This window comes from Cariama cristata, unplaced genomic scaffold (genome assembly GCF_000690535.1).
Source record: "Cariama cristata isolate BGI_N322 unplaced genomic scaffold, ASM69053v1 scaffold24954, whole genome shotgun sequence".
NCBI classification, from domain to species: Eukaryota; Metazoa; Chordata; class Aves; order Cariamiformes; family Cariamidae; genus Cariama; species Cariama cristata.
In genome coordinates, this window is record NW_009611627.1 from 821 (window position 1) to 13,539 (window position 12,719).

The 12,719-nt window shown below is 51.4% G+C and overlaps 1 protein-coding gene across 1 annotated transcript in view; it reads right to left on the reverse strand.

Annotated features, from left to right (window-relative positions):
• Positions 1–1,256: 1,256 nt before the first annotated feature.
• Positions 1,257–12,719, reverse strand: part of SLC22A18 (solute carrier family 22, member 18) — a gene marked incomplete at its 5' end in the record, with an annotated part of 25,154 nt that continues 13,691 nt past the window's right edge. Inside the window, 3 exons of the mRNA XM_009698334.1 lie at positions 1,257–1,444; positions 6,544–6,664; positions 10,418–10,519. Of these exons, the coding sequence (XP_009696636.1) occupies positions 1,257–1,444; positions 6,544–6,664; positions 10,418–10,519 (411 nt within the window). The remainder of the gene's footprint in view (positions 1,445–6,543; positions 6,665–10,417; positions 10,520–12,719) is intronic.

Below are 12,719 nucleotides of genomic sequence, written 5' to 3' on the forward strand. Positions count from 1 at the left end.
TGCTAACGCCTCGCATCCTGTCCTCGGCCCCCGTAGCTTGGTGCTGTGCTAAGGCAGAAAACTGAATTCTTGATTTGGGAATAGCACAGCGCTGGCACTCCATGGGATTCCTCAGCTTTGCAGCAAAGCGAGCTGAACTCGCTTGCTCTCTGCTCTTCCTCCACCTCTGCATTCTCTAGATAGAGTTAAATTTCTACAGCGTAACTGGGAAGAATGGAGATGGTCTTTTTTCCTATAGCACCCGGACCAAGAATCTTGGAGAAAAAAGCAGCTAATTTTTTGGATAAAACTACTGAAGTTTTATCTTGTGAGGCTCAATTATCACTAACTAACCTGAGCTTCCTCCAGAGCGATGCTGCAGCACGCGACTTGGCTCCGGCAGTCAGGACTACGAGCTTAGCAGGCAAAGTGCTTGTTACTAACGCTCCAAACTTGGTGATTTCAATCAGGTCATTTCTCCCTCCCAATATCAGTGCAATTCTTGCAGGAGACTTTGTACTAGAGGAAGTTGCAAAGTATGCCATTACAAGCAGCCTGTAGTAAGAGTAAGAGAGACTTCGTACGGGGGGGGAAAAACTCCTGGAAGGAGCGTTGGCCCCTGTTTCTGGAAGGAGCTGGGAGACTCTGGCACTGCAGCGGGCTACAGCTGAGCTTCGCATCCTCCTCGCACGCTGCTGGCAGCAACGCTGCTGTCCGCCGGGCTCCTGCGGAGGCAGGGTTGGACATGATGGAGCTGTGGATGTAGCAAACCTTTGGCCACAGCGTTTGAAAGCCTTTGGCCTCGATTCCCTTCTAGCACAAGAACACCAGGGGTGCATTTAATGCAGCAAAATGATGCTTAAGATGTGTTGTACCACGATTTTCCTTGGTACCATTGCGGGGGGGGGGTGGGGGTGTGTGAAATAAAAGGCCAAACCAGAGCCAAGGCACTAGGTCCTAACTCCCTTAGTTTTGTTAAATCCAAGTGGGAATGCTGACTGACAACAGCTGAGGATCTGGAGCTATTGCCTGCAATGACAGCCACTGCTGGGGAGGGGGGAACCTGATAGCCCCTGGGGTCCCGCAGCTGCCAGTTGCTCCGGCCCAGCTCCAAGGCCTTTGCAAACCGATCTGTCCCATACTCTAAATGCAAATGTTGACAAAATGCAACGTATTGTTCAAATGGTTTTTTTCCAGGTTTATGGAATCAAAAATAAAACTCAAGAACATCTTTATTTCTATGGAAAAAGTAAGGGGGTTACTTTCTTGCAACTGAATTATTGGTTTTTCATCTCTCCCAGTGGGATTTTACTCTTTAAGAGGTAAATAAACAAACCTATATTGACAATTAGCTGTAAATAGCCAAAGGAGGAGACTCCAAATTGTTTGTATAGAACTCCACCGATGGTTGGGCCCACCGTCCGGGTCAAGGGCTGCACCGAGGCGCAAATCCCGAGCATGGTACCTAGGAGAGACGGCAGAGACACAGAGACGTCAGGGTGAGAGCAAGTCTTGGGATGGAAAAGCAGAGAAAAGCCTGAAGGACCCCCTTTGTCCCTGATGGTGTTCCCCTGCAGTAGTAGCAAATCACTTCACATAGTCTCTTGCATGAAGTTACAGAAGTCCAATTAGGGTTCGTTAAGGCTAAGGACTCCTGGAGACATGGGGACTAGTTTCTACCACGAGCCAGCTCAGCTTTTTACTGAGTGGTCCAGACGACTGTAACGCTGCCCAAAAGGCAAACCAGCGCTCGCTGCTGCCTTCACCAGGGCCCGCGAATGCCTTTGGCCCCAGAAGATGCTGCTGAACATCGCACCCAGCAGGGCTGGTAACTACCGCATGGGGTTAGGGATGGAGGGGTGTAATTTCTAGCGGTGTGTGCGAGACTTCCAAGCAAATCACACAGATTGTTCCACTATCATGTGTGCCTGCGAGGGTCCTGTTCCACTCAAGCTGCTACTGCCATTTATTCTCTAGTGTGGGACAGAGGAACAGCTCTTGAGGGCTTAGCAGGAGTGAGAGGCTCAGGTCTGACTAGGTCTTTAAGAATAAATAAATCAAACCACAGATAAAGACTGAACCCCCTTGAGATACTCCACACACACACACTCCCCCCCCATTGCAAAAAGAGCGGATATTTCAATTGGGCTGGAAATGCAAGCCCTTCGCCTGGCTGGGCCGGTTCCCCCTCCAGCAGCTCTCCCATTTGCATCGTTAACAGGAACCCGGCAGATGGGGAAGCACCTCCAGTTTGGCAAAGGCAATTGTGGGTTTTGTTTTTTTTTTTTTTCACATGCAGCTGGATGGCCAGGACATCCGCGACCCCCCCCCCCCACTCAACGTGCTCTTTGCCCTTCGGTCTTTATGCAGGATGGCTGTCATGCTTAGGGGAGCAGAAAATACCTGGCCAGCCAGAAAATCATTAGCCCCCAACACTGGGAGGAAGGGCAAGCTCGCAGCAAACGCTAGAAACTTGTGCCCTGCTCTGAGATGATGGTTGGAAATTTTTTTTTTTAACATTAGTACAATTATTTGGGCTATTGCCATCAGTTTTCCACCAAGACATGTGTTGAGGCATTGTCACTGCACAAGGTCAGCGGCTTCTGGGAAGGATGAGGAGGATGCCGTCCCATGTGTCAGAAGATGCGGAGCGGGGAAATGATCCCCGGCTCCGAGTGAGAGAGAGAAGAGGCAGCCAGGTGTTTGCGTAATGCCGGCCAGCGACTGCTGGGCTTTTATCAGCGTGCTTAAAATACTTGTGCAATGAGCCCAAGCCGAGGGTGTAGCCGTGTGGAGAGGGAAATCTCCCAGGAAGTGGTGCTGAGCGCTCCTCCTGCGCATGGGAACACAAAGGCGATGGGTGGGACCTCGCCTTGACCCTTTGCCAATGGGAACCATCCCACAACCACCAAACTTTCTGGGCAGGTTTTGCAATTACTTTTTCCCCTCTAGGTATTTGAATTAAACTAATTACTACGTACAATTGCCAAACTGGCTCTTATGATTGAGGAGGCACTTTTTTTCCTTTCCTTTTTTTTTTTTTTCTGGAGCAGAAATCCATCCTCTTAAAAGGTTGGGCTCTCCCTCTGCGCTTCTCCAACATGTTACAGAGAAAGATAATTTCTGTTTAATGGGTTTAAATTAGAACCTTCGTGTTGGATGCCCTCGAGCTTTGGGACATTGTAAATCTCAGCTCTGCAGCGTGGTCCTAGCTCCGTTGCAAAGCTGCTCAAGTGATGGATCTCATTTAAGGCAAGACCTTTAACTGGGACAAGTCACCACATCAGCAGAAAAATTCCTGCGTCTCTTTGCGCAGCTCTGCTGACACACATGCTCACCTTCTTCATCACAGCTATCCCACTTTCTGCACCTTCTCTGCCCTTTTTTCTCCCTCCCCAGCTTTTTTCCCCTTTTTCCCGTACCTGGCATGACCCGTCCCATCCGAGAGCCCATCCTCCCCTCCTCTCCTCCCACAGGTTTCAGGGTTGGGTGCTGGCAGCTCCCCAAGCCGGGCGGCTCCGTCCCTCCTCCCACCCTCCGCTGTGCTGGGTGTCCCGGCTCGCCCTCTTTTCCAGCTCACATCCTGTTGCCGCACTCGGATGATGGTGTTGGCCCAGATCAGCCGCACGCCCGCTGGGCAATCGCAGGGCCTGATGTAACGATTAGGTCATTGCCGCCAGCGGCCTCCTTCGAACCAGCAAAGCCCGAGCAAAGCTGGGGGGGTTCAATGTGCCGAGTCCCGCCTGGCTGCAAGCTCTCCTCCTAAGGTTTTGCATCTGACGTGCAAATAAAATCACGAAACATGGGCCCATTACGCAGGGAGGTGGAGGGGGTCTGTGCGGAAACAAGACCTCCATTCTCGGAGAGGGAGCAGGGTTGACAAGGAGGGCTTGTGCTGATGCAAGTCCCCCTGGGCTCGGGGCTGCCCTCCCACCAGCTCACGTGCCCAGCTGAACAGCACGTGCACGTGGGAGAGAATTTTCCCTTCCTGCCTTTAAAGATGAGGAGAGGGAAAAAAGAAAAAAAATCAAAGGGAAATGAATGAAGTCTTTTTCGCTATCATTGCTTCAGTGCAAAGCCCCAGCCATAAGGAAAGAGCAAGTGGCAAACTCATCGTCCTCAGTAGGAAGTGACCTCGGGTCGGTCCTGAAAGCAGGATGATGGGTGCAAGGGATGGTGCCATCCTACGTCCCACTGTCCCCTTTCTGAGACACCTATTTAGAAGGCAAGGATGGGTGACTCAGTGTCTACCAAGGGCGGACAGGTTATCCTCCTGCAACGCCCCATCCGTTCCAGCCCCGCAATGAGACGGACACCTGAGCTCAGCCCAAACTCCAGCTCCTTGGAAAGCGTCTCCCTGGCCCAAAGAAAAAACCTCCATGGACTCTACCGGCCCCAGGCTGACAAAAACATCAGGAGAAGACAGTAGCAAGGCTCAAAAGTGCTGTTTCCAAAGGCAAATTCTCAGTGTGTGATTTCCTTGCATTAACTAAAAGTTGTTGCAAGCTAGCACTCAGGTTGGTCATGCAGAGACAGTGAGGCTCTTTCACAAAGCCAGATTTCCGTGCTCTTAGAAAAGCAGAGATTTCTAACGCACTACCAAAATGCTCATTCTGCAGAGTTGGTCTCAGGCTCGTATAGGAAGGAGCAGCCTTTGAGCTGCTGTACGGGTGGAGCAGGCGTTGCGGGGTGCCACCCACGGCCAGAGACGGATGGCAGGCATTTTAATAGCCGCATTGCTCTGCGAGACACCCACACTGTCACTGCCGCAGCTGCTGCGGAGAGGCAGCCCGCTGGCTCTGCAAAAATCGTTGCCTCTGCTGCGTCAGGCATTCCTACCTTCGCCCTTGCCCCTGCCTGGCTGCGTCCAAAACAAGCACAAAACCATCAGATGCCTCTTCCCTCGGAAATAATGCAAGGAGAAAGCATGGTTTGAAAGGTGAGGGCCAGGGAAGAACCGCAGAGACAAGGTTTTCGCCCAGTGCTGTGATCCTCTGTGCCAGCAGCATCCCTCCTCGGCACAGCCAGTTTCGATGCAGCTGTATCTCTGCAATTTGTAGTAGCACCTGGCATGGCATCAGCCCAGGATGGACGGGCAGGAGAAAGCCCCAGATAGCCCATGGCCCCCCCGATGTCCTGCAGCCCCCTCCTGACCATCTGCACCTCCCCACGGACTGCCTCCATCCTGCCCTGCCGTCCTGCCCTGCCATGCGGAGCCCGTCCGTCCCGCCGAGGCGCAGGCTGACCTAACAACATATGCGAGCGGGGAGCATGGTGAAGCAACTAAATCTGTTTTCCTCTCTGACCGAAGCTTGCCTCCAGGCTTTAAAAGCCAAGCAATGCTCTGGTTTTCTTCACAAAGCCCCTTTGAGAAGAGCCTGGATGAATTCCAGTTTGGCTGTACGTCCCAAAGCTGCTTGGTGCCCTTCCCCCTGGCTCTCCCTCCTCGCACGAACATTGCTCCAACCCATGAAACAGCAGATTTTTCTTCTTGGCTGAGTGGAGGGACTGAGACATCCCCAGTCCTCCCCTCCCTGGGAACTAAGTGGTCCTCCCAGGTAGAAGTATTGCACTCCAAAATCGCAGGCTGCCAACATTCGTAGGAGATGTGGTGGTCAGCTCTACAAATAAACTGCTGAAGGAACATTTAGAAAAGCTCTTCATCCAGAAGCATCTCAAAAGTGCTTTATAAACTTCACTAAGGGACGGTGCAAACTATAACTCCCATTCTCGGTAGGGTCTGTGCAGAGGTATCTGCTCAGATGGCTGCTAGGGAAGATGCAGCGTGCAGGCTGGCATCCCAGAAAGGCTCCGCTAAAGCAGAGACTCTTGGGTACCTGGTGAATACATCTCTGGAAGCAAACCCTGAAAGACCTTGGTCTTAACCCAGCTCTGTCCCAGGACAAACTCAGCAATGCTCCCATGACAATAGCATAGGCATATTTCCTTCATCGGCAGAACCAAAAACCCAGGTATAAAGATGTGTGCGTCTACCACTGCATTTCAGCCACCTTGTACATAGAAATAAAGTAACTCTTCGACTGAAACATGGCCAAAATGTAGAGGGGGGGAAGGGGGGGGCAACTACGGCATCAGGCAAAGCATGTTTCCAAAGGGCGATCCAGAATACCCTCCTGAGATGCCCTAAGTTAAAAGGTGTGAATGAGCAGCCCTCTCAGTCACTGTCATGGTGGAAAAGCAGCTTTTTTTTTTCTTTTTTTTTTAACGTATCTTGGCTTCCCATGGAAAAGAGAGTCTGGGAGAGCCTTCCCTCGCTGCCCCCACCACTATGGATGTCAGCAGGTGGCACAGGCCTGGGAGCACTGGGGCACAGGATGCCTGCTAAGTGCTGTTCAAGCTCATCCTGGTTTAGCACCACTGGTCCCTGTTCATCCGCTCTGCTGACACCCATTGCACACAACTGCCAAGCCAGATCTGCTGGGGAATTGGGCATTCGCCACGAACATGCCCCCAGCGCTCGATAGCAGTGGTGTGAGCTGGGAAGCAGCTGATGCACTCAAAAACGAGCAAAAACCAGTCTGATCTTTTTTTGATGAGTCTTACCGGTGTCGGAAGAGGGGACAGCCTTGGTGAGGATGCTGTCGGTGATGGTGCCCAGCGTGCTGAAGGCGAACACCAGCGGCACAGCAATCACACAGTAGTGCCACACGGTCCTCATCAGGGCCTGAGGGACAGGACACAACAGACCACAGATCATTAGAGAGCACAAGCAGTGACATTGTGGCAAGAAACAACCTAGACAAACATCACAAGTCAACCCCACGACTTAGGTAAATTGTGGGAGCCACAACTGATGCATGATGGTGTGGCTTTGGCCATCGCAGGGTCTTTCGTAGCCCACCATTTGTCTGCAGTGAATTATTCCAAGCATGCGGAGCAAGTAGCAGATGATGCCCTACAATCTGGCAGCACGTTTCTCCGGCACTGCTGTGGGTATTTTTAGCATCTGGGAATTAGTGACGTCCCTGCACCCTTCCCCCCCGTCTTCTGTCTCTTGTCCAACTCCTGAGGAAACACTGAACAGCAGATGCATGTGGTGTACTTCAGGAAGCCTCCATTACTTATACAAAACAGCCTAGAGAAGGCATTTCAGTTCATTATCATAAATAATTAAAACTAAACTAAGCTTGTCAAAATAAATGAGCACGGTGCATTATGTAAGGCCATACCTTTGGGATTTCTAATCCTGTTCTGCTGCTTCCTTGCTAATAAATTCACCGAATTCAGTAATCTGGAATAGGTCTTCTGGCCATATGTGCACATTAGCGAGCATAATTAGGGAGAGTAATGATTTTGTTATTGCACATATTCTTAGTGGAGACATCCCTCCAGCTGTTTAATACTGAAACAAAAGCGGTGAGATTCCCTAAGCCGTGGGGCTAGAGCGGCTCTCGGCTCAGTCACAAGCCCTGTTGGTCAAATGAATGGATTTCTCTGGGGCATGGAAAGGAAATTCCCCCTTTCTTGCAAGTCTCCTGCCCTCACCCATGTCTCAAGGTGTGTTATTGCGGCTGGAAAACATTTCTATTGCTGGTTTAGCCAGAAGTTTCATTCTCTGGAGTTCTCTCTCCTGAAATCTGGTCCCTGCCTCTCGGCTACAGAAGATGGAGAAGCCCAGAGACATTGCTCACTAATGACTTGGAAATACTGAGGTTTATTCCTAGTTCCCCTCTAGAGTCACACACAGCCAGGTTTCTCCCCTCGGAGGGGCCCTTTGCCTACATTTTGGTTAAGATCTAGGCATTTCTGGTTAAGGGACCAGAGAACAAAGACAGAGGAACAGGTATTTGGTACATAAACACTCAGACAGAGGGAGAATAATTCCTTGCTAGGGAAAATGTCATTGCAGGATAACGTTGCAGAGCTCATAGGAAAAACCAGTTTTAACTGCCTGCCCCTGATTTGTACGAATTCCCTCACGGACGGAAGCAAGTGGGCAGAAAAGAGCAGAGCCACGTCTGTGCCTCCTGTAAAACCAGGGGAAACGGCTCCTCGCTCCCCTGGGACTTGGAAAGGACCGAGCCTGGCAGAATCTGGTCCCTGCTAGCCCTCAGTTGCTGGTAGGTAGCAATCTGTTTGATTTGAGCAGATCTGAAGGCATTTTTCAGGTGAGGGAGGCAGAACCAGGAGTTTCAGCAGACGGTCTCAAAAAGAAAACGCTAGGGAATGCAGGCAGCGAGGCAGGACGAGGCACAGCCATGCCTTCAGACAAAGAGAAAAGCTTCCCCACCGTGACCGCCAAGCCCTCCTACACCCCTGCCCACGTGATCCCAGCTTCCATCTGCAGCTCAGACACCGGCTCTCCCCTCCTCTCCTTTTCCAGGTGTTATTGCCCAGCTCCCAGCCCACCCCTTCCCTTCCTCAGCTGCTGATTGCTGGGATCATCCTGCAGACTCTTCCCAGCCGCACTGCCGGATGGCTGGCTGTCTGGCTGCTGCCACTGGTGCCAGCCTTCCAAAAACACTTCAGCCCTCCTCCCGGTGATACAAAGATGGGTTTCGGAGTGTCTTTGATTAACAGCTAGCCTTTCTCCGTGCTTCCATCCTTTGGGGAAGGGCTCTGTTTCCTTTGGAGGCCAGATGCAGCAAGGGCAGAGTGGGCGGGATGCTCCTCCACCGGCGGCTGTGCAGGATTAAAAGCTTCACGCATTAATCTCTGCATTTGGGGCCTGCCACTGTGACAGCACTCATCCCCACAAAGACAGAAAGCCACCCCAGAAACGGATGTTTTCTCAGCAGCCGCTCGAACAGAGCGCTTTTTAATACGGCGTCCCTGGCAAAGAGGATCGCAGCTGCGTTTGCCTATGAATAGTTCTCGTGGGAAGTCATTGCTGACCCTTGTCCCCAGGCCCGTGCTGTCAGGATGTTCACAGCCCTCCGGGCTTGCTGCAATTGCCAACTCGAAAACGGATTTCCCTTCCTAGCTCCCCTCCCTGTGCAGCTGATGTGAGCTCCCCGTGATGGGGTATCAGTCGGTGCAAGCCGGGCCGCCCTGTGTGCCCCTCCATTGCCACTGAGGCTTTGCCTCCTACCTCCAGCCTTCCCTCTCAGTGAGACCTCAGCACACAAAAGCCGTTTACTCCATGTTGCTCCTCCATCTGATTCCCATAAGATTGGACTTCAGCAGTCCCGAGGGCACCCTGCCCTGTACCGTTAGGGGTGCTCAGGTCTCCAGATCGGCCAGGTCCACCTTGGTCCCACCTAATTGCTCCCACCCATGACCAAACAACAATAGCAAGACCTTCAAAGACCTTCCTGGGCCATGCTCAGGAGCACCAAGCCCTGTGCAGATGTCCCATGCTAAGGGGGCACATTGATGCCAGTTGAACACCAGCCAGGAGGGACCCTTCCCAAGCATCCTACCACCCGGCAGCATCTCTGTGAGCCCCAAAATCCCACAGAGGGAGAGCCAACCCTTCGTCTGCATCCATCCTCCCTCCCCAGTCTCAGCGCAGACACGCGATTTAGCCTCAGATTAGCTAAGGTACGTAGGTGCCTCTTCTCATCCATGTAGCTGGGAACCATGAGCCTCAACACCCTCCAGGATTTGGCCCTGACCTCACTGTGGCTGCAGGGCGGTTGTGGGAATGGCATCCATCCTACCCATGCCGGCAGGAGCACCGGCACCCCGGCAGCAAGGCTCGAGGCCAAATCCTGCAGGGAATATCAAAACGTTGATGCGGTTCGACAGTCCCTTGGGCCCATCTCGCTGACGGGGACCAGTGCACACCCTTCCGCCATCCCCGTGGCCTGGGCAGAGCCGTCAGTTCCTTGAATGTGGCTTATCTGAGCAAACATGACTACCAGCAGAGCTGCCTACATCAGCTTGGTTTTCCAATTACCGTTTGAGATCGGCACCAACTGTTGCCCACGTAGACACAACCAGGGAGGGGTAACATCACTTATCCTAAAGCAGAGGAGCAAAATTACTGCTTTGCTACCTCCCTCCCCAAACACTCTCAACTTGGGGGAATTAGGTAAAAACAAAGCCTCAGAAGAAGAGCACACAACCTCCGGTGTCTCACAGCAGCGTACAACCACAATGATTTTTCCCCCACAATCTTCATTTACTTTCTGGGTAGTTCAGGAAATGCAGTTGCTGACAAGACCAAGGGCAGGATTTCTGTGCAAAGCCAGTGACTCAGGAGGGACTTAATGAGTTTCTGTGTGAGATTAATATTTTTTTTTAATCCCTGTAACTATTACTCACGCGGCTCTTTATCGCTATTTGACGTGGTGCTTACCCTGAGCGCAGCTCTGTTTGCATAGAGGCCCAGGAGAGCTGGTTTCGCCCCCGAGGACCACCCAGCAAAGCCGGCGGTGGCATTTCGACGGGCAGAGCTTGCAGTCAGGTCTCACAGGCCTTGCACCACTGCGTTATTAAAAGGCACCGTAGATGACTTCACGCTGAGCCTTACCATGCCTAAGCCCACACCGGCAAAGACGAAGACGCTGAGCCTGAGCAGGGTCCTCTCCGTGAAGTGGCTGGTGAGTTTTCCAAGGACCAGACCCTGGAACACCTGGGAAAGAAGCACATGAGCACCGTTAAGCCCAATATATAGCAACTGAAACAAACTCAAAAGCGAACTGCTACAGTGCTTCAAGCAAATGAAAGGGAGCAAATGGGTTATTCCCTCGCTGTTTTGGGAGAAAAAGGGACTTTGCTGTCATGGTAAATGGCTGGACAACATGATCCATTATTTCAAGCATTTTGCATCCTAGGGATAGATCCATCCCATCAGCTGGAACTCTTTACTCAGGGTGCACACCTCAGTTTACCATCACTGCCTACTCACCAGCGAGGACTGAAACTTTCCAAAGGGGCTTGCAGATACAAATGAATTTTTCTAAAACTAACTCGTGATGGTTTTGTGAAATACAGTTAATACTAAGGTCTTCATTCTTGGCAAGTCCTTCCAAAGAGAAACTGTACATTTGTATGCAGGGGAGAAAAACGCCTCCTTTCCTGTACCTTCTCTTGCCATTATTTTAAACTATAAATATACAAATTGGGTAGTTCATCATTTTTAGGCAGGAAACAAGTATGACGGAGATGCTAATACCCAGTCCCAGCAGCATGCGCAGGTGTGAGGGATGGGGAACTGGTTTTACTGATTTTAAATAAAAACTGTAAGAGAGGGGGCGGGAAGGAGAGGCAAAAAAAATGTAAATCCCAGGAAGTAGTTGGCTTTTCCAGCACTTTGCAGAGCAAAGATTTCCTCTTTTATTTCTCTGTTCAGCATCTCCCATATTTCAAGTGATGCTGGCCCAAGGGGACATGAGAGGACAGGGGCTGGAAGAGAGCACTGTGAAAAACGAAGCCTGACCGACTGCATTTCAGGGGAGGGACAGATAGGGATCTACCGAGTTTTCCCTGCCTTGAAAGGATTTGTTTGATCCAAGCAAAAACCCCTCCGACTCGAAGGAAGAGCTCTAGTGCAAAACGCTTCGTTTGGCAGGATGGCTTCGTTTCAACGGCAGTCCATCCTGGAGAAAACCTTGGTGCTCTGCTTGGACCTGGAATGATGCTACACCACGCTCAGCCTTGCTGTGTTAGGCCTAAGGGTGAAATCAAAACTCAACGGAAAGGAAATGAGTGCAAAACAAATAAGTTATTAAAAAGAAAGGAAATGTTAATCTATGACAAGCAGTCCAGAAAAGGCAAATTAATTACTAAAATTTAAAAAGAAAAGCAAAAAGTAAATAGTAATACAATGAAAATAAAGTTGAGATAAAGAACAACAGCTACAAATTTAACATATTTCCAACAAGCTACAACTTAATGGAAAAAACATCAAAATTTGACCCTTCATTTTGCTTCAGACCACAAGTGATTTTTGCCACGAGGGCACATCGCACCAAGTAGACATTTTGGTTCCCAGTAAATGCTTTTCCTGCCTCCTTTTTGTCCCTGTTCCCACCTTTGGGCAGGGTTCAAGAGCCCGGCTCACGTGCGCCAGCCGCCAGGTGACAGTGGCACAGGCCTCGCGTGCCTCTCCTGGGTCATGTCACCTGCCGAATGGCTTCGGGGACACTGCTGTGGTGCAATGCTCAGGTGACGGATGGGGTGACCTGAGTCATCCCGGCTGAAAGCCCTGCTGCGGACACGGGAGGAGGCTGATACCAGCCCCAGCGGCTCCCACTCAGGGGGTGGGTGGAGAAGCCACTGAGTAACACTTCATTAAGCTGAGTGCTCCTAAAAAGAAGAATCGTCATTAACTTTTTGCAACTTCCCAGTCCCTCCTGCTGGCTCGCCCTGGCCGGGGCTGTGCTGAGTCACACGGGATGGGGGCTGAGCCCCATTGCAGGGCATGGCTTGACTCAGCGATGGCATCACCCGAACCCCAGTTCAGCTCTGCTGAGCCACTGGAGGGAAGGAAACGTTTCTCAATTTGCCTGGACTTGAACGGCATATTTAATTGGGATACACTGTGCTGGCACAGCCCGGTTCCTGCCCTTCCTTGAGTCATTGGGGTATATATCATCAGCAACATCCCAGAGTAGCCTGGTCTGGTGGCCATGGGAGTGGTGTACCCAAAAATGTCTCCGTCACTACATGCAAGCACCTAAGTGCAGGCAACAAGCAGTGCCGCAGCAAAGCCAGGCTCTGAGCAGGCAGGACCTGCAGATATGCAGACCAGGCTGTCCCCAGCCAGCGGGGCAGAGGGACCGTCCTTATGCCAAGGTTGGCATTGGGCACGGGCTTCCCCCTCACTCAGA